Source organism: Ambystoma mexicanum, chromosome 1p, assembly GCF_040938575.1.
Source record: "Ambystoma mexicanum isolate Mex_15411 chromosome 1p, UKY_AmexF1_1, whole genome shotgun sequence".
Taxonomy (NCBI): Eukaryota; Metazoa; Chordata; class Amphibia; order Caudata; family Ambystomatidae; genus Ambystoma; species Ambystoma mexicanum.
The window spans coordinates 312,549,386-312,571,774 of NC_090921.1; the positions used below are offsets into that span (position 1 = coordinate 312,549,386).

Sequence of the window (22,389 nt, forward strand, 5' to 3'; positions counted from 1 at the left end):
TACCAACACAGCCAAAATGATACATTTATTTCCACTTTTGGGTGTGTATGCATGGCAATGGCAGAATAATGTGATTTTTTTTTTGTTGCTCTTTTCATATTGTGGATGCATACATTCTGGATGTGGGAACATTGTTATAGCCTCTGCTTGAAGGCAGCAAATTTGGTAGTTTCGCATTTGTTCTTGTTTGAAATTAAAATAAATCCTCACAATTGTGACTGCATTGGCAATGGCAAAGAATCTACAATCATTACAAAGTAACACTTTGTCTTGGAAGCAAGACAATGCGGCTCAATACAAGTTTGAATCCTGATCCCGCACTTAGAAACCACTCGCTGGTATTAAGCACGTTATAAATTTGCAATTAAATCAAATAGATGCTAAAAACAGCTTTTGGGTTTCCAGCATTAACCAGTCGGGAGCTCCCACTGGGGAACAAGGAGCTTGTACAAACTGTTCTGCAAATCTCACTTCCACCTAAGGTGCAAGCTTAGCATGTTGTCCATTATTTGCGACCAACTATGCTTTAAATTTTATTTAGATGTGTCCTAATGTTCATTTATAAATAATATAATGTAGATATGTTTGTTTGGTATCAGTTTGTTTGGGGAGCCAAAGTTATATTCCTGGAAGCTGTTGGTGCCATGCTAACCAGCGTGTTCTGAGCTTCAAGCATACGCTAAATGGTTCCCAGCTTCCCTCAAATTAGAGCCCTGCATTAACACCATCTTGTTTTTGATTACACAAGATAATGGATTCATGGATGTCTTTCTCACCTGTAATTAATAGCCAATATAGTTTTTTCAGTGTCTTCTGGAGTGAAGATGTTGACAATGAATCATAAATAGTCAGGATTCATGGATGTCTTTCTCACCTGTAATTAATAGCCAATATAGTTTTTTCAGTGTCTTCTGGAGTGAAGATGTTGACAATGAATCATAAATAGTCATAAATAGTAACTTTCTTTTCTATGCTCCATGACATATCCAATGTGCCCCCATAAGGGGAATCTGGACAGCATTTGTGTACTCTTGGCCAAAATCAGTGTATCCAACAAACCTTCAAATGAAGGGAACTCATGAGAAATCAGAAATTGGCAGACGTTCATTATGTTATCATTTAACCATTCATTAGACTGAATATACTCCTTGTCAGTGTTGGTCACTTTAATTCCATGAAAAGTAATCCATATATCATCACCTCTTCGGCCAAGAAGAATCACAGTGACATCCTGACAAAGAAAGATCTCAGTGGCGAAAAAATAAAAGAAGTAACTGGAAACACTTTAGATATCACAGGAACCGTGACTGTTTAACCCACACAGGATGACCTAGACCTGATCCGGACTAGACTGCGACCAGTAAGAAAATAGAGAAACAACAAGAAACTTAATTTTTATTTTACTCCCAAACCCTTACCATGTTTTGTTTAGTCCACCTTTTATTTTACTCCGTACAAAGAACTTACTCCTTCCTTGTTTCTGCTGTTATCGAAATAAACACACAAGTAAATCAGGATACCAGTTTTGTGTATTCTGTTAATCCCTTGGCCATTACAGTAGTCACCTTTCCCTCAATAGGGGGAACAAGGGTTTAGTGATAATGCAGAAGCAGGGATTCTTTGAGTGAAGGACCCACATTACCGTGCCAATACAGTAGTCCTCTTCCCTCAAGGTCGAGAGCAAATGTTCAGTGATATGCAAAAGCACAGTATTCTGAGTGCAGGGTCCACCCAAGTGGTGGGCTATTTTCTAAGCATTACCTGCAAAGGCGTCTAGTCCAGTTAGGAAGTGCACTACTGAGGGGAAAAAAGGCTACATTTGAAGAAGAACAGTGAATTGTCACCTAATAGTAGTTGAACTATTGTAAACAGACGTCCTTTTATCCGTTATTTCAACGTTGAAAGCGAAAGGAGCCTCAATTGATTGCTAGTATAAATTGAAACAGTGATATTTTTGCAGAGCACAGACTTGACTGACAGTAAGAATTGTGCATTGTCTACTAAACACAATAACTGCTATACTTCAAAACATTTGCCTCATCGGTAATCGTGTTTAATTTCTCTGTGGCCTGTATTGTTCTTTTTCTTCACCAATCCTTTGTGGTCTATGTGACCAGGCCTAAGTTCAGGCCTTGTCATGGAAGGAGGTGGAGGAGAATGAGAGGGAGCTCAATCCCTACCACACCTTCATGGTGTCTGGGTGTGGGCAGGCTCCATCCCTGCCCAGGAATGGGAGTTTTTGCCACAAAACCTTTAGTCAAAGGTGAATTTGTCACGTTTTTTACTACGGATTCTGCTGCCCATATATGTGGGTTAGGGGGTTGGTTTATTGAAATAATGTAGGGTGATTAAGTGAGGCTGCGAGGGGGGTCTCCCCCAGCATATATACGCGGCAAAAGCAACCTGTCAAAAAAAATGTTTTCGAGGAAATGTTTTTGAGCAAATCACTGTAAACCCCCTGCTTACCTGAACAGATGGTGGCGTCCTTGCCACAAAGAGGAGCCGGAACCAGGAACCAGAGGGAGGAAGCTGACGTCACGGAATGGGACGTCTCCAGCGGAGGGTTGTGCTTCGCTGCAGCAAGCGCAACCACATATGACACAGCTGGGAAAAGGAGAGCACTACTCAAGCTGACAGCTGGAGCCCGTGCGGGTAAAGCAAACCACTAACTCGCCAGGGATTCAGTTATATGGATCAAAGGCCTAATACATCCCACAACACTAACAGGGATAATAGATAAAGGCATTTAAAACTGCCTCATGGAAACTTCCAGTAGCCCCTCAGGCAATCTATATTAATTATAAATAAAGGCCTCCATAGAGGCCATGCTAACCCACTATACCACCAGAGATGTTTGAAATGCTGCAAGACTGCTTGGAGAAAGGGGACAGGGCTTTCAAGCCCGAATCAGCCCTCGCCAAGCCTTTCCCCTTATACACTTGCTGGAGCAAGGTAGGTAATTTGCCACAGTAAGTTACCAGTCATAGGAGAGAGTGGGGTATTTATGGTGGTGTGTGAGTGGTTTAGTGTGGGTAAGTTGGGTGGGAAAGGATGTGGAGGAGAACTTCAGAGAGACCAGAGAAAGTGAAAGCTCAAACGAGTATGGGGGCCGTTGGAGAGAGGGGGGTCTGTGGAGTATTTGTGTGTGAGATGTGCTGAATCTAGTGAATTGTTCTTTTCTCGCCAAGTGGGAGCCACCCCCACCTTGAGGCTAGGATTGTTAGCCCGCTCCACAATACCATCCCTAGGGATCGGGGCAAGTGGGACCTCACCAGTAGAGACTCCCCCATTTGTGGACAAGAACTCCTATTCCTGCGATCTCTCTATGTCATTACCCTTAATGGCGTATATGGAACTGTCAGATATAAAGCACATTATAGAATCCAGAGACTTGGATATAGACAAACCTATAATTTGGGTCTACAAGCAAGAAAGGATCTGTCTCTTTAAGGGGAAACCTTCATTTAACTGAGATGAATAAGCTGGATGGTATGAACATGCCAACCAGAGGCGAACAGGGACCGAAATTCGGATTAGATAAGCAGGAGCTAAAAGCGGCTCCTGGGTATCCAGCATTAACCCAGGAGCTACCATTGGCGAACAAGGAGCTACTACATAAGAGTTCTGCAAATCTAACTTCAACATAAAATGTAAACATGTAATTTTACATTTTATATGACCACCACTATGCTTTAAATGTTGTATAGATGTCCTCTTTATTTATAGATCGTCCCAAACATGCAGAGTTAAATTCACATAGGTGTGTTTATTTGACAGCATTTGCCTCGGGAGCCAAACATATCTCCTGGGAACTGTTGATGTGAAGCTAACCAGGCTCTTCTAGGCTACTACCAGGAGCTAAATAGCTCCTGTCTCCCCTCAATTTCGAACCGTGGGCGAAGCAGAGGGAGAGCATTAGCAGGGGCAGTATCTGACAGCGTCACAGCTGAGGGAGATGGAACCAAGGAGAGCTGCAGAGTCTGTGGCTTTCAGAAGTATTCCGAAAGCGAGACTGAAAAGTTGGAGGCCTGCTGTTTACATGCATTGGACAACTGGGGAGATGGGCAGCCAACTCCTGGTAGTGGCGTAACCACCAGTTTCATGGTGGGCAGTTAGCCCGTCCAACAACACCAACACCACCACGTTGGAGAAACCACAAAGTATCCGGTGGCCTGCAGCTAAACGAAGGCCGAGCGTGAGATGCCTGCAGAGTGCAAGAGGGAGCGAACCAGAGAAGATCAAGCGCAGGTTCCAGGGATGTTCCCCTACAAACCCAGACATAACGGGCGGATGGGAGAACCGGGGGGCCACCAGGGAATCATTATACATCACGAAACACGGATGCCAGTGAAATTGACACAATATAGAATAGAAAGGAGATGAAATGGAACTTTAACACTGTGAAAAAGAGAATCCTGAGTAAATCTGTAAGAGATTAATAAGCATTATGTACAAATACATTGGGAAGATGGGAACATTTCCCATAAGACAAGTGCAGAGTGAAATAAATCTGAAAGGAAAACATATGAATACAAAGTGACGGCCACTAGATCCTCTAAGAAAAAACAGGCAAGTAAGCTACCTCAGGAGAGGAACAACGGTAATTACCAAAAAACTCCAATTTAAGAGTCCAAAAGGCATAGCCGCCTCCATCGAAGGATAAGCGAGAATAAGAAGAGATCATTTGAACATTGACCAGGGAACAGAGAGTATACCAAAGAGCCTACTGAAGGAGTAACACGATCGGGTACAGAAGTTGACGAGTGCCTATCTAAAAATATCCTATTTAAAGCCTTTGCTGTCATGAAGAAACTATTTAAGAGATAGTTGGGAGAAGGGAGTCATTCTTCTGGCGTAATTTCCTTTGGAATAGTGGTAGGCTGAGATGGAATTTTTTGGACAGCAGACTTTTTGACGGACGAGCACCTTAGTTATTTATATAGGCAGGTACCACCCGCCTAGCAATAGGGATAGATGGGAGTTATTCTTATCATTTAATAAAACATACTTTGGAAATGTTAACATTGTCTCCACGTCCTCCTTCTAGCCCGCCAAAGAGAGTAAGGAGTATGTGGAATAGTATTGGTAGAAGGAGTTAGTAGTGGTTGAGAGTGGAGATAGTAGTAGTTGTAACGGCCGTGAAGAATAAGACTAGAGGGAAGACTGGTAGTAGAGTGATAGTGTAAATAACGGTTAGGAATAGTAGTAGAGGGAGAATTTTTGGAGTGACAGGCAGTGGGAAAAATAGGAGTGGTGGTAGGAGCAGATCCAGAGATTATAACAGAATAGCAAGAGGCAAGGAAGTAGTGTGAGAGGAAGGAGGGTAGTGAAGATATCTGTGGCAGTAGACATAGAGAGGTAGTTTGAGGTAAGATTGATAGAAGAACAAGAGTAAGAAGAGAAGTAAGATCACAAAAGTTGGAGATGGAAAGGAAGAGCAAGGGATTGGAACATGGTGAGAAGAGGACATTATGACACCCATTGTAGAGGGGGTTAGGTGAGACTGTGTGTGCAAGGAGAGCAATTGGCACTGAGCGGAAGAAGGCACCATCCCTATCTCCCCAGAACACTAGGCAGAGCAATCCAGGGGAAGACTAAAAGGCCCCTAAGAGTCAGTCAACCATCAAATTGGGGAGACTGCCATCAGCATTAGTCAGAACATCAGACAGATGACGGCCACCTTTGGCCAGTAACAAACATCCATTTAAGGATGCCTGTGTTATGGAGGTGAGGAGAAGGCTGACGAAGCAATAGCAAGAAAGGGATGGCCCTAGCGCCAAACATCCCCTAAGAGCCTGGTAGACCGTAAAAAGACAATTTTTATAAATCCTCAACCACATATTCGTTGTACATATCACCAATAAATGCCATTGGACTGTCTGACAGCGGTAATTTGTGGTGGGCCTCCCCGTCACATCTACTAAATGGCCATGGAGACATTTGCAACCAGCAAATGCATAGATCACTAATTAATATAATGGGTGTGCCATGATAAAAATTCGTTTTTTCACCCAATAAACTTTGGCTTTAATGTCCAACTGTACATCTGAAAGAGATGTTTAAAAAAAAAAATTTTTTATTGGTTTTATATCAATCAAACAACAACTAAACTTGCAATACATGTTGTAATATGTTGGATTTTCTACAACACAATCAGTATTGACTGCTTTTCCCGTTCCCTTCCCCCCTCCCCAAGCCTACATCACTTTACAATCTACTTCTACGGTTTGCAAGGGGGTTTCCTTACTCGTGTCCTCTGCCGGATCTTGGTCACTTGACCAGTCTTGCGTTGACCCAAATAATGTAGCTATTAGGTGTCTCCAGCTAGTCAGGGTTTCTGCTTCTTCATCCCCCCCCATGTTTCTAGCATCCTGCCATACCACCGTTTCGGCTTCTGCCCATTTCTGGATATCTTTCCACCATACTTAAATCCTAGGGCTGTGACACGCCTTCTATCCCATGGCAATCCTACGCTTCGCCAGTATATACGCCAAATCCTTTAGTTTGCTTACATGTTTCAGTTTACGTGATATGGGGAAAGCCCCAAGTAGGCACGCCCATGCTACCCTAACTGTTATTTTAATCCCCTTTTCCTCCAATATGCAGCTATTTCTCCCCAAAATTTCTCGATTTCCGGGCACGCCCAGAACATATGCGTTATCCCAGCGTTCTCTTCGCTACATTTGGGGCATGTTTGCCTTTCTGCATTACTGAATTTGGCTATCCTTTTGGGTGTCATATACGCCCTGTGGGTTATGTACAACTGTATTTGCTGTAACCTCGCATTCCATAACACTTTCTTGTGGTACCCTTGGGCCCACTCCCACATTCCATCACTCATCGGGGCACCCACCTCCTCCTCCCAGTCCTGTCGTAGTTGTACCACTTCCTTTCCCACTTAGGACATTACCAGCTCATATAACCTAGATATCTCATGCCCTCCCTCTGCTATATCGTATATTATTTCAATGGTGGTGTCCGGTTCTTCTAATACTAGTACTTTTCCTTTAATCAACTGGACCACCCTGTGATACGTGATATATTGTCCTGTATGCAACCCTGTTTCCTCCACCAGCTTCCCAAATTCCTTTATCGTCCCCTCTTGCCAGATATCTCCCATTGTTGCCATCCCAACCGGTTCCCAGTGTTTCCTAATTATCTTAATTAACTGCACCTCTTTCCCTGCCAGTACCACCAGTGGCACCTGCAGCGAACACAGGGCCGGATTTTGCATTACCTGACAGGCCTTGCGCCAAATTTTCCACCCAGGTGTCATCATCTTTGGGCGCTCTTTCTTTTCTGTTTTGGGCAGCCATATGATTTGCTTCAAGAAGTATGGGGCACAATCTTGTCTAAGCAGCCTAGATTCTGAGGTTGGGTCTTCTGCATTTTGCCACATATTGTAGCTGACTCGCTAGATAATAAATTTCGAAGTTTGGCAAGTTATGCCCCCCCTTATCATACGCATTTTGCAATTTCCAAAGGGCTACCCTGCTCCTCATCCCATGCCAGAGGAACCCCCTACACATGCTGTGCACCTTGTCAAAGAATCCTCTTGGTATCAGGTATGGTATATTCCCAAAATAATGCAGAACTTTACCCAAAACCTCATACTATTTTTTTCTATGCCCTTGACCGCCTTCTCGGTATTATGCTGGTGCTCTACCTCAACCGAATGGTAGATGTCTATCCCAAGATATCTAAATGTATTAACCTCCCACGGTATTTGTAGAACTGGCAATTTCTCTCATGGACTATCGACATATTTACCCATAGGGAATATGAATGATTTTCTGGGGTTCACCGCTATGCTTGACAGCTCTGCAAATCATTCCATTACTTCCAGAACATATTGGAGTTTTTCTTATGGGTATTGTATATACAACAGTATATCGTCAGCGTATAAAGAAATCAAGTGCGATTCTCCATTTATGTTTATCCCTATTGTGTCATACTGTTGTCTTAGATATATCACCAGGGGCGCCAATGCCAAGATATACAGCATAGGGGACCTCGGGCATCCTTGTCTTGTACCCCTGCTTAGTTGCCACCTTTCCGATATGATTGCTCCTGTTTCGACCCTGGCCAACGGTGCGCTGTACAGCAATTTGACCCATTTGAGGTACCCAGGTCCTATCCCATAACTGGACAGGGCTGCTATCAGCCATGGCCATTTCACTGAGTCAACTGCTTTTATTGCATCTAGCGATACAATTGCAATTTCTGAATTTCCTCTTTTGTGTGTTCTATAACTCGGTGTAGTCGCCTGAGATTGTTAGTTATATTCCTGTGTGGGACGTACCCGGTCTGGTCAGGGTGTATTAGTTTGTCTATAATCCGTTTCATCCTGTTTGCCAGTACTGTTTGTCTATAATCCGTTTCATCCTGTTTGCCAGTACCGCCGTAATCATTTTACTATCTTGATTAAGCATTGACAACGGTCTAAATGATCTGCAATCTTTGCCCGGCTTATTGGGTTTTGGGAGTGGTATGATAATCGCCTCTCTCAAGGACTCCGGCAATCTTCCTATTTCGTATGCCTCATTCAACATAGGCAAAAGCGGGGGGGGGAGCACCTCTTTTCTGTACAATTTATAGAATTCACTAGGGAGACCGTCGGCCCCCGCGGTTTTACAAGTGAGTAGCTCACCACCACCTCCTCTAGTTCATCCAAGGTTATCGGGGCGTCTAGGTCCTCTCGCTCCTCCGCACTAATTTGTGGCGTACCTATATCTTCCAGTGTTTGCTTTATGTCCATGTGGTCGCTTCCCCCTTCATCCCCATACAGCTGTTGGTAGTACTTTAGGAGTTCTCTATTCACACCCTCATGGGTGTCCATTACCTGCCCATCTTCCTTCTCTATTGCCCTGATTGTTGGTCTTGGGGCCTCACTTTTATATAACCATGCTAGTACCCTTCCCGGTTTATCTCTTTCCGCATGTTGTCTTTCTACATATCTCTTATAATTTAAGTTGCACAGTCTCTCCCAGTGTCCCGCACATTCTTGTTGCAACCTGCTTATGGTTTCAGCGTCCTCTATAGTATTGCTTTCGCTTCTCATCATTTTCTCCAGCATCCTTTCTGCTTCCTGCAGTGCTGTTAGTATCAGTCCTTGTAGTCCTTTAGTCTTAGCTACGGCTATCCCCCTCATTACCACTTTAAAGGCTTCCCAGAGCGTACCCGCCGACTCAACACTGCGAGTGTTAGTCTCAAAGTAACTAACTATTTCTTCTCTCAAATCCTCCCTAAACATCACATCTTTTAACGCTTCAGCTCTGAGGCTCCACGTCGGTATCCTTGCTCTTGGGGGTCTATATTGCCATGTGAGGGCCAGTGGCGAGTGGTCTGACAAGACCCTTGTCTTGTATTCTATCTGTACTATTTCTGCCATCAGCTCTTGCGTGACAAACATGTAATCTAGCCTAGTATGCAAGTTTTGTGGTGCCGAGAAATGTGAGTACTGTCTGTCCTGCAGGTGGCGTATCCTCCAAGCATCCTCAAACCCGAAGTCTTTTAACATTGTCTGCAGTACCCTAGCAGCCGGGGCACGTTTGTCTATTTTGTTATCCGATCTGTCTATTCTCGGGTTTAGCGTACATTTAAAATCCCCCCCCCCAAAATCACTGCCTCCCCCAAGTATGTGCTCTGTTTGGTATACAGGGTCCTAAAGTATGCCACTGTGTCCTGATTTGGGGCGTAAGTATTTATAATATTAATTTCTTTATTTTCCACCATCACTCTTACTGCAACCATCCTCCCGTCTGCTTCCACTGTGGATTGTAATAGCTGGAACGGAACATGCAGCGCCACCCAGATGATTACCCCCCGGCATAAGCCGAATATGTCGCGCCAACCACCGTCCCCTTCCATTTCCGCTGGATAACTTCTAGTTTCTCTTTCGTAAGGTGTGTCTCTTGTATCAGGGCTATGTCTATTTTTTGTCTACGCAGGTACATCATAACCTTATTCCTTTTCAGATAACTATTGAGCGACCTAACATTCCAAGTTAATACCTTAAGGTCCCCCATTATCCAATGCCTTCCCGCCCCTCCTTGTGTGGGTGAGCAGATTCTATTCGTAGGCCGTCGCTCATGTCTGTAGGCTCTTTCTCAAACTTTACCTCCCCCCCTCCCACCTCCTTTTCCAACCCCAACCTACTTCCCAACTCCCAACTTTCCTTCCACTCTTCTACAAACACCCCAAAACCCCCTCTACACCTTCCCCACACTTTCCCACCCCATACCTGGATCTCAGGCCTACCCGCATTTAGTACCTCTTCAGCAATGCCGATACTAGGACCCAGCAGGGGGTTGTTACCCTATAGGCAACCTAACTATCCTATCTATTGGGGTTTAAGAGTGCATCCTTCGCGTCTCCTGTTATCTGCCACATTATATTGTGCACCTTCTGTGTTATATTCTCAATCCATCGCCCCTTAATTTCAACACAATCCTACTCTATCTTATATCCAAGTCTCAAAGTCACAGAATATACAGCACCTCGTAATCAGGGTCAGGCTTCAATTGTCCGTACCGTCCTCTTTCCGGCTGTCCACACCCTCCAGACAATTTTGGGCATCCAACCATTCTGTTGCATCTTCCGGAGTCTCAAAGAACAGAGCTTTATTGTTGTGGAACACTTTCAGCTTTGCTGGGTACTTCAACATATATCGCAGGCCCGCATCTCACAATCTTCTCTTCACTGACCCGTAATTCAGTCGTCGCCTCTGCACTTGGAGTGTATAGTCAGGATATGCTGAGATGTTAGCAGATGCCCTCTGTTTGGTGCCCCCTTTCCGGAAATATTCCAATATTTTCTCTCTATCTCGGTAGTTCAATATTTTAGCAATGATTGGCCGTGGGGGGGCTTCTGGGGGAGGTCTCCTCGTGAGCGCTCTATGCACTCTCTCCAGCGCAAATCCTTGCGTAAGGGCCCCGCCTCCTATTGCCTGCAGCAACATGTTTTCAACGTAGTCCGTCGGGTTAGGACCTTCTTCCCCTTCCGAAATACCTACTATGCGTACATTGTTCCTCCGGGCACGCCCTTCAGCTTCCTCCGCTCTGTTTTCTAGATTGCTGACCTGTTGCTTCAGGATGTGGATCTCCGAGGCATGAGATGTTCGGGCTGTCGTGTTTGTGGTCACTTCGTTTTCCAGCTCATCAGCGCGTTCTGCTATCTTTCGTACGTCCTGTCTGAGTAGATTAACTTCCACCTGTACTGCCCCCACTTTGAGCTCCAGCGCTGCTTTAAGTTCAGCTGTGGCTGCCTCCTGCTTGTTCTCCCACGTGGCCTTCAGGTCTGCAATTCCTTCCAGGATCTACCTGTCATCGCGCGTTGGGGTTGTGCCCTCCTGTGGGTTTTTGTCTTTAGGTCTGCCCCCTCTATCTGTTGTGGGGTTTTGGTGAAGTCCTCCAACGTGGACTGCTTCCCCCTGGACTTGGGAAGTTTGGATGTCATGTCGGTGCCAGTATTCACCCAAGCTCTATACACCAGGACCACACCGTCCTCCAAGTGCACAGCAGAGGTTCGCCGGCCCCTTGTTGTGTCGTTGTCTTAGACAGCAGGGGCAATCGTGTCCAGCACTGGGGTTCGGACGTTCTGGTGCTGTGCCTCGGCTAGGTGCCTCATTCCTGGTGTTGTGATGCTTCTGGATCTCTTCTCCAGGGGGCTGGGAATCTCCCGTTTTAGTCCATTCAGGATGAGCTGGCCGGTACGTGAATGGGTTGTCATCCCACGTCTTTGGCCGCCGCTCTTTCTATTTGCCTTGTTGTCCTGGCTCTGGTCAGGATATCCAGCTCATCTGTGCATCCCAGTTCCTGTGGGTTTAACGTGGTGCTATAGCGGGTCGTTGCACAACCTGTTGTGCGGAGGCATGATGTGTGGTTGCCCGCTTGCAGTAGCGTGCACTTGTGTGTCTTGTCCTGGGGTATTGTGCCTCCAGTCAAGATCTGATAGTCTGCCTCCTGGCGTTATTTGGTGGTTTGGTGTCGTGGGCCCCAGTGCTTTTCAAATGTCATTCACCATAGGCGCTATGAGTCCAATCCTGTCTGGCCATCCAGTGATCAGTCACTTGTGGCTCTCAGCGTCGCTTCCCTGTCGCTGGGCGATTTGGCGTAGTAGTGCTTGTCATCTAGATATCTTGGTATCCAGGGTTGTGCTGCCCCTCCCTCCTGCGCCCGCCCCACGGGAGCTTTGATGTCAAGTGAGCCCACCGTACTCCTTGCTCTGTGTCTGAGAAGCCTACCACAGTGTGCTCACCCAAATAAGTGGGCCAGACTCTTGTCACCTTTTTAGAGTTAGGGCTCTAGATTCTCATAGGTGTCCTGTTCACCATGCATGCTGTGCATGCGAGTTGTTTCCTGGCAGTTTGGGCATGCTTAGAGTTGTGCTGTTTTCAGTCCTTTAGGCGTGTTAGCTCAAGGATCGCCCGGAACGCTCTGCAGTCCCTGTGTACCTCCGCGAGTACGGCGTGCCCGTGGCTCTTTGTTTGGTCCTTTGTGCTGCACCAGAGTGCCACACTGGTGGCTTTGCACGAATAATTCACACGCACGCCTGTATAGTTGTATGACGTAATGGGTCACGTAATGTTGCATTTTCTTTTCTGGAGACGCTTCGGAATCACGTCTCGTTACATGGCTTCCAAGCCAGGCCTCCCCACCATCTGAAAGAGATGTTATTTTGATGACATGCTTGTGTAAATTATGTAAATTATGTTTAAGTAGCATTCAATAAGTTAACTTCCTAAAGTCGTAGGAGCTGATTCACAAATACGTTGTAGCTCTGATTTACTGTTGGATAGACTATTTGACTGACGATGAAGTTACCAGCAGTGGTGGTTACTCCCACACATCTCCATTCAGATCCACATGCACCCGCAGTCATACTAGAATGCATACATCCACTTTCATTCCAGCTCTTTCACACAGTCACACACCTTCACTAGACATTAGCTGTGGTGCCTGCCATGGCATCTTTATCCTCACCATTGTCTGCACCCAGCAGGGCCAACGAGGTTGGCTGCCCACAGACCGCAGTTTCTCCTGGGCGCTGCCATGATCATTTAACCATGCATGCCATGCTGCCAGCCTCGTTTTCAGAGAGGGATGGGTATATAACACCCTCTCTCTCTCGGCTGAGCGCGTCTTAATGTGCTCAGGCAGTTCCGTGCCTGGAGTGTCCGGACTTCTGCTTTGTGAATTCAAGCCTTAATTTTTATCCTTTCTCTTTTGCCTTGACCAATCTCCATTTTTCGTCTATTCCCGTCTGGTCTCCTCCTATTCCCTCCTCTCCTGCCACCCTGCTCGAACTGTGCTCTTACTCCTTCCTTGTCCTGGATTGTTCCATGCTTCCTGTTGCTACTGGCTCCTTTCCACATGCTCATTGTTGCCTGTTTGCAGCCGCTTCATTTGGATTCCTGCTACCATCCTCCACCTCCATCATCTGGCAAGAACATTCTGCTTCCCCAGGCAGTGCTCACACTGTGTTTGCATCACAGTAATCGGGGGAAGCAACCACATGGTGTGGGGAGTCGGTCCGGTATCAGCATGTACCCATGTTCTTGGGGCTGCCATTATGGCTTCCCGTGTTGCCCGCTCGCTTCTGGAACATCCCCTAAAAACAACATGACGGACCGAAGATGTGAAACAAGTACGCAGTCAAAGCAAGACGCTTTTATTGACCAGTATTACTGTTGGATAGGAGGTTGGGTATGCCAGGGCTTCCTATGCTACTAATGAGAGAGTGCAACATTAAGTGCAGTTTGTCCTACACATTGGAAGCCTGAGCCTTACTCATCATTGAGCCAGCCGGCATGCACGCTGGCTGGTGGCAGGCCCTGCATGGGGATTAGACCTAGTATCAAAAGAGCAGAGAAGGGAATCGTTTTGTTTGAGGGCCATCCATGAGTGCAGTAGAGGGGGGGATAATTTAGTTGATTACCAACTATTTTTGGTTTGCCCCATCCCTCCCTCCACATAGCAAGATGTCCACTTGCCACCCTTCAGACCCTCAGCAAGATAACCACCACATGCCTCCCTTTAGACCCATAGCATGATGCTTCATCCTCCCTCCCAGACCACACCAAGATGTCCCATCCCTCTCTGCACACCAGTATGTCCCATCCCACTGTCTAAACCAACACAAGATGCCCCTTTCCCCATGCAGACCAACACCAAGACCAGGCCCATTGACCAGGTTCCTGGTGGTCAATGGAGAAAGGTACACAGTACTGGAGATGTGAGTCAGCTGTTTCCGACCTGCAGTAGACCCGTCCAAAAAAACATGACTCAACGATGTTCCATTCCTGCATCAGGTGAGGTACGTTACTTTCTCTGCAAGTTCTTTCTAGGATTATTGCTGCTCATATGATTATTGCTGCTGGTCTTTTCAGATACCTTAGCTGTCCCCCACCCCCCCCTGTTTCTGTGACCTGCGGTGTACCTAAAGGGTCTTGTGTGTCGCAGACACTATACAATGCATTTGCTAAACTTTTATTCGACAAGCTTGACAAAATGGGTATGACGTAAAACTCTCTTTTCTTTTCAGATTCCAGCTCCCTGTGATCTCTGTGGCAGCCTAGGATGATATAGGGATCCCCATGGACCTGGCCTATGTCTGCGAGTGGGACCGGCGGCCCAAGAGTAATCATTGCCCCTCTATTCCTCTGGCATGTGCCTGGTCTTGTCGCAACCTCATCGCGTTCACCACAGATCTGAAGAATGAGGATGAGAAAGGTAATGTGCTGGTCTTGAACCCTGCTTACACCATAACGTGATTTTCTTTTTTATTTTCCCTCTTATTTGTTTTTCCATGCATAAGTGATTGGTAAAGGTGTGTTGCCATTGTTTTCGTAGTGAAGTTTTTCTTTATAGTTTTGCATAGGTATACCCCCACAACCCAGGTACATTCACCTCTTCCCCACTTTGAATCTTTCCCATGTCTGTTTACCTATGTGGCTGTCTCTGTATTTTATGCCATGTTATTAGGATTTGTACCCTGCTTGTCTGCAATTTGTATGGTCTCCGGGAGCTCTGGCAGATCAGGATGAGAGTGGGTGGCTTTGGGTTACCAGGAGCGAGAAAGGCAAGATTGCAATGCTTTGTGTTGATGTTGCAGATCGGAAGGACCTTGAGATCAGTGCACGTTAGCTTTCCAGGCGTGAAATGTTGGCGGCATTAAGGGCTTTGTGTCTAGAGAGGCATACTTGTGCTTATAGTTTGATTCTGTGATGGGCATGGGATTAGTATGTTTGTTTAGAAGTGTACGTTTGTGATGTTTGAAGTAAGCGAGGAGCTGCTTTGCATTTGTGTGTGTTGAGTAAGGTGGAGTAAGAATGAGCATTAGTCAAAGGTGGAGAGTGTTCTTTGGGGTTTCCATACATGGTGCTTTCATATTATTGGTCTTGCTGTCGGGTACATTATGTCGAGAGGTGTTTGGCTTTAGTGGTTGTTGCATGAAGATGTACTGATGTCCTGCCTTGTGGTTTAGATATTCCAGGAGACAGGGAAGGCATTAGCTTAGGATTTTGGCAGTGCCTTGATGTGATGCTTTCTAGTTATTTTCCGTAGTGCTGTGCATTGTGTTCTAAGCGGACGGTCGGGACCTAGTATGGCGCTCCCTTGGGCCAGGAGTCTGCAATCTTTGGCTTTCCAGATTTTGTGGACTACAATTGCAATCATACTTAGCCAGCACATGTATGATGAGGGATCATGAGAGCTGTAATGCAACAAATCTGAAGAGCCACAAGTTGAGGACCGCTGCCTTAGGTTGTGTCTGTGCCTGAAAGTCAAACTACTGACAAGTGCAGTTTCCCCTGCTTGATGGGTGCAGGTGAATCTTTCTAGCTTTTCTAACAATTGTAGAATCATTTTTTTATAAGAATGTCCGGTGGTCCTGTAGGGTTCAGCGTTCCCTTTGTAGTGTGTTTCTGCATTTGACCTCTATAGCGGAAAAAGCAGAGCCTCAGTGTCTTTCTTTGCAAAATCATCCGGTATCTGATATATGTGTACGTAATTTCTCACTCTTAGGTTTCCAGTTGGTTGGTAGAGTGAGATCTTGTTTTGGAGGAATTCTGCTCCTTGATCTTCAAGTGCTCTGTGGGCATTGGGGTGGACCTAGAACTGGATCCTTTTTTGATTAGTAACCAATGGAGTGGTCGGAGAAGAGGTGTTATTTGTTCCCTCTTTTTGAGTCTGAGTATTAGTCTAGCCGCCATGCTTTGGATCTGTTTAAGATTTTTTTTAGGTAGCCCGGCATACATAGGCAAACTGGATTTGCATGGTCGATTCAGAGCCAGGGCGATGATGTGCAGTGCTTTGTGTGTGTAGGAGAGTTAGGGCATAATCTGTTAGAGTGTAAATGGTAGAAGCACTTTTTTACTATTGTGTTGGGGGTTCCTGCACGAGTCTATCAATTAATATGCCTAGATTCTTGATCACTAGATGGTTTAGGGCAGTAACCTATTTTCAAATGCCATGATAGAGGTGTTTCAGATGCAATGAGGTGGGACTTTAATTATTTACTTCATGAAGGGAGGGGGTGTAGGTGGGTGTGTGTGTGTGTGTCAGTCAAAATAAAACCTTTCAGCTATTTGAAAGTAGGAAAGTCTATTTGACCCAAGTAGCTTTACAACACCACCTAGTGGCCATTGCTGGAAGTTCACCTGCAGATCTGAGCCACAACAGCAAGGCATTGTGGGTATGCAAATTAGCACAAATGCAAACCTTTTTCTCCCAGAAATTGTCTTTGTCTAAGAGGGCAGTGATACGTTATACATAGCCTAATTAACTCAAGACAGACATTTGCAATGCTTCCAGGACCGCTACATACCTGTTTTGACCCTTATTCGGGATCATCTGTGCAGTAAAGTCCTGACCGCCTTGTGGTTGGAGCATTTACCATAACTTTCTTGGTTTTGTGAAAACATGTCCAAATTCTACACCCACAAGGCTACTAGATGGAATGTGTGACTTGACTCAAATGGACTTTCTTACTATACCAAGAAAAAACCTTTAGTTGCAGGGACGTTAAGGTGAGAAGTTAATGCAACAAAACCCTGGAAATTCAGCTAAAGCCACCTTAACTTAGTGTCCCCAATTGCGCAGACTATGACCACAGCGATGACATCACAGATCACAACACTAATTACATGTTGTATGGGAACACTAATGACATTACAAATCACAACACTGATGCTATTACTGGTGACAACACCAATTGCATTGTAGATAACTGATTACATCAATAATGGAGTTAGACATAACATCATTTATAAGTTATCTTATGAAAACTTTGATTACCTTAATAACAATTTAGGCCGTGGACTTGGCCATGACAAAGGCTGGGGTCTCTGGCCAGCACCAAAGGCCATAGCTAGTGGTCGGTTAGTGTTAAAAAAAATACCAAGGTGCATGGTTAAAAGCCATGCCTAGTAGCCTGTCACTGTTTTAAAATATGTAGTGGGCAACATTGAAAGCTGTAGTCGGTGGCCATGGCTAAAGGCCATAGCTAGTGCCCATTAATATGTCAGAATATACAGTCGGCACAGCCAAAGGCTGTGGCCACTGGGCTAGTATTGGGTTCAAAACCATGACTAGCAGCTGGTTAGTGTATATAATATACAGTGGGTGCGGTCGGAGGCCATAGCTAGTGGCTGGTTAGTGTTGTGTAATTTTATATTGTTGTGTAATTTTATTGTTATAGTTGATTTTAGTTTGCAAAGAACTTTTTCCATCACAGCCCTATACATAAGAAATCATCTTAGCTAAACGCGAAACTTACAACGCTAGAATTGCCGTAGCCAACTCTAATATGAAATAACTCTTTGTCATCATCAAAGAGCTAGAAGCACCCATCCCGGTGCCAGACAACTGCATAAAAGACCAACTCTGGTGCTCCAACATACAACAAGCTCTAGCCAACAAAGTCACTACCCTTCAAACAAAATGCCAAGAAAAAAGCCACACTCGAAGGCAACAAACCCATTAGCGTCAACCTAGAGCAACCAAGTAACTCTACTAATCACCCCGGATTTAAGTTTTCCAAAGTCACAATAAAAGAAACAGAAAATACCATACTATCTCTCAAACCCACCAACTATCAAGGCGACCTATGCCATGCTCAACTTCTAAAGGATGCAGCCAGAGATCTGGCCCCCTTTATCACGAAACGTATCAACTCATCCTTCTCCACCATCCCATCCAAACTCAAAGAATCATGGGTGCTTCCACTACTGAAAAAGCAGTCCCTTGACCCACTAATACCCACCAATTACTGTCCGATTACTACAGTGCCTTTTCTCTTAAAGATCTTAGATAAAATGGCATACTCCCAGATACAAAAATACTTGGAAACCAACTCTCTACTAGGAACTAGGCAATCAGGCTTCCGGCCCCAACATGGGACAGAAACAGCCCTCTTAAACCTCAAGTCACAGATAGATGAACTCCGGGATGAAGGGAAATCGGCCCTCCTTCTACTCCTGGACTTATCAGCTGCCTTCGACCTGGTCGACCACAGGGTCCTATGCAGCCACCTGGACTCGGCAGCTCACTTCTCCAAAGAAGCCAATGCATGGATACAATCTTTCATAACCAACAGGACTATGAGAGTCTTCTCTCCTATGGCAGCAGCCACCCCCATCCCCATAACTTGCGGAGTGCTCCAGGGATCTTGCGTCTCGCCCACCCTCACCCACCCTCTACAATATCTTTACCAAGCCCCTTTTTGATAATCTGGACCTTCTGGGTGTCACCTACACTAACTATGCAGATGGCACACAGATTCTCCTACCGCTTACCGGTGATTACGACAAGGATTTGGCCTTGGTGAACAGGATATATCTCATCATCCAGGCATGGATGGCCACCCACGGTCTATGCCTGAATGATGACAAAACAGAGATCATCATCCTGGGCACTCCCTCGACCCTCAAAAAACTCAGCCCCGAATACTCAGCATTCAACATAGACAATAATAATATTGCTGTCACCAAGGAGGTTAAAACCCTGGGTTTCTATCTGGACTCCACTCTCTCCTTCTACAAGCAGGTCCATGTCTTGGCCTCGGCCACAGCATATACATGCAAGTTAATTCGAGCTGGCAAGGCCTTCCTGTCACATGACAGTTGCATCACCCTAGCCAGAGCCCTCATTTTATCCAGGCTGGACTACTGCAACGCTCTTTACATAGGAGCCAATAAACAAACCATCAAAAAAATCCAACTCCTACAAAATAATGCGCTGAGAGCAGCCCTAGGAATCCCCAAGAGAGAACATATCTCTAACACCAAAAGAGCCAACAACTGGCTCTCCACTCATGATAAAATAAAACTAAAAACTGCCTCCCTCACCCACAAATGCTTGAACAATGCAGCACCCTATTACCTATCCGACAGATTCACTTTGAAGCCTACCACAAGAATCACCAGACTCGCCATCATCAATTACCTCTGGGTCCCCAGATACAAACGTGCCAAAATCGGAGGCAGCAGCTTCGAGGTCAAGGCAGCCCTCCTATGGAACTCACTACCATCCCCTCTAAGAATCGATCAAACCTATCACAAGTTCCGCCAGAGCATCACTAGTTGGCTCAAAGATGCTGACATCTAGGCATATACCTTGCTAACTTAGCCCGGCACCTCTCTCTACACTGCATGCACCAACCGCACCAACTACTTTGTAAAACTTTGCATGCCTTCAATGTACCTGCCTGTATATATCGTAACCTTATTGTGCCCACATGTAACCAATCGGCACCTGCACACAAATGTATTTTACATGTTGTAACCAAGCTTTGAATATCCTTATGCCTTGCGCCTGAATACCCTCGGGTCTGGAGCGCATTATAAATAATAAACTAACTACCTACCTAACTAACTATAATTCTTGGCAGACTTTCCATTATATTTACATGGGCTTAAACTCTATAGGCAGTATATTTTGTTTGAATTCTATCGCATGCCATAGGCTATCCCAGGGTTCTAAACATCACTAACATCAAGAGATGATGGTTGACAAAGGTAGTCACATAAAGTGCAGATTGCTTAAGTGCTTCGTGTGCAGTGATTCACATGTTACAGTTCAAAATTGATATTTATACATAGCAATGTGGATCGACTCAGACGGTGAATTTAAACAATAGTGTCAAAAATGTATGGTGGATATAGTGGCATATTGATGGACATAGCGCCCATACATATGTAGAGACTCAATCATAGGACACTCAGTTGAAATGTGTCTGTCTCCAGATTCTCCACTTTTTTGCAGATTCGACAGTAACGTTGATTTACAGGTAATTGCCATTGAGTGCCATGTGTGGGTCTCACTGGCAATTGGTTCATACTTATCAATAGTCGAAATCTACATAATGCTGGGCTAGGGCAGTGTATTAAGTACCTTTTGTGGGGTAAAATAGGTATGAACAATACCTTCAAGCTGATGGTAATTATGCAAATTGCTCATATGGTGGAAATTGTTTTCCCAGTCTCTTTTCTGTAATCGCTTTTTGAAGGCTATTTTGACTGCTTTGTACCGCCCACAAAAAGAACGATCAACGGACCAATTTAATTCAGTGTATAGGTTGATACATGTAGCGTCGTATGTAATATGAGTTTTGGTTTTATTTAACCGAATAATTTTTTACCCCAAAATACTTAGCATCTGACTTAAAGGGGGGCTGGCACAGTGCTTTCAACGGAAAAAGTCCTCTTTGTTGCTGAATGGTGACTTTATGATATGATAGGTTATTTATAACGCACTTAATTCCCAGAGGTTTCTAAGCGCGGACCCGGTGATCAAACCTGTGTTGCTCCGTGTTGTCGTGCTTCCTAGGCGAGCACGTTGCCCCTGAGCTATCCTCCCGAGACGAGAGATGTCAACCCGAATTCAACTCTGATGTATTGGATGGGCCAAGTGGGCAGAAGACTTAAGATGGTTCGCCAAAAGTGGCCTTCAATTTAATCTAACCAGGAAAGATTTTTGATGGTTAGAGCTTCCAATCCATAAGCCACCACTGGAACAAACTACTGTGTGCACAGCATCATGATGCCCTTCAGTGAATAGCCTGCATAGTATAATACAAAACTGCGAACTAGCATAGTTATTTGCTTGGCACGTTGTGTCTTTCTTGCAATCAGTGGTCGATATCCCTCGTTACTATCCATATCAACAACCAGATATTTATAGGCGTTGGTATATTGAATCATTCCCCAACTTAATACTATTTTAGGGCTATTCACTTTCCTTGACGTAAACAGCATGTTTTTAGTTTTAAGTTAATAGTCATGCTATATTCGTTAGTAAAACAGCCCACCTCTTCTAATATAGCTTTCATGCCCTTGAAAGTATGGCCAACAAGGACTAGGTCATCAGCATACAATAATGCTGTGACCTTTGTCTTCTTGAATTTAGCAGGGCAGTTTGCATGATTTGTTGTGTTGTGTAATCCACAGTGGGCACGGCTGAAGGCCATCGCTTACTGCATTTTATTATTTTAAAATTTACAGTAGACATGGGCAAAAGATGTATAACCTGATCAAAGTCAAAGGCTCCCATTTATGATAGAATATATAGTGGGCACAGTCAAAGATTGTGGCCACTGGCCAGTATTGTGCTAAAGTCCATGGCTGGTGCCTGTTCACTGTATGTAATATACAGTGGCTACTGTTGAAAGTTGCATCCACTGGTAAAGGCCAAAATCTATGGTTGGTAGTTTGTTAGTGTTTTAAAATAGTCAGTGCACATGGGGGAAAGTTGTGACCACTGTCCATAACTGAAGACCATGACTAGTACATATTCATGAGTTAAAATATATTTGGCCATGTGCACTGACCATGGCTGAAGGCCATGCTTAATGCCTGTTACTGTTGTAATGTGTTTAGCCATGTTATCAGTGATCTGTAATGTCATCATTGTGGTCATAGTCTGCGCAGCAAGAGGCGCAAAGTTAAGGAGACTTTAGCTGAATTTCCAGGGTTGTGTTGCATTAAGTTCTCACCTTAACGTCTATGCAACTAACGTTTTTTTATTCTTGATTTTCAAGGGTTTTTATCATTCCTTAGATTTAAGAATGCTTCCAGACTTCCAGACCACTAGCATGGTCTTTGACCATGGTCCGTGGGCATGGCCTTTGGCCGTGCCCACTGTCCATTTTAAAACATTACCAGACCAGTAGCCATGGCTTTCGGATTGCAGGCTTTGAGAACTCACAATGTTTTTAGGCAATGCACAGTGAGATTAAATTATTTGCCATTGAGCCCACGTTCTCCAAGCGGTACACCCCTTTTTGGCGTGCCCATTCTAAAGGCCCTCATGCTTATGGGATCCTGTCTGGTTCGGTATGTGGGATGACTGACGCACAAACACACACACACCTGTTTTATAATGTTGCAGT

General features: G+C 45.0%; 1 protein-coding gene across 1 annotated transcript in view; it reads left to right on the forward strand.

Moving 5' to 3' along the window:
• The window catches only part of MED16 (mediator complex subunit 16), an 820,510-nt gene that overhangs the window by 38,063 nt on the left and 760,058 nt on the right, over positions 1–22,389 (forward strand). Inside the window, exon 2 of the mRNA XM_069647616.1 lies at positions 14,545–14,732. Within this exon, the coding sequence (XP_069503717.1) occupies positions 14,597–14,732 (136 nt within the window). The 5' untranslated portion in view covers positions 14,545–14,596. The remainder of the gene's footprint in view (positions 1–14,544; positions 14,733–22,389) is intronic.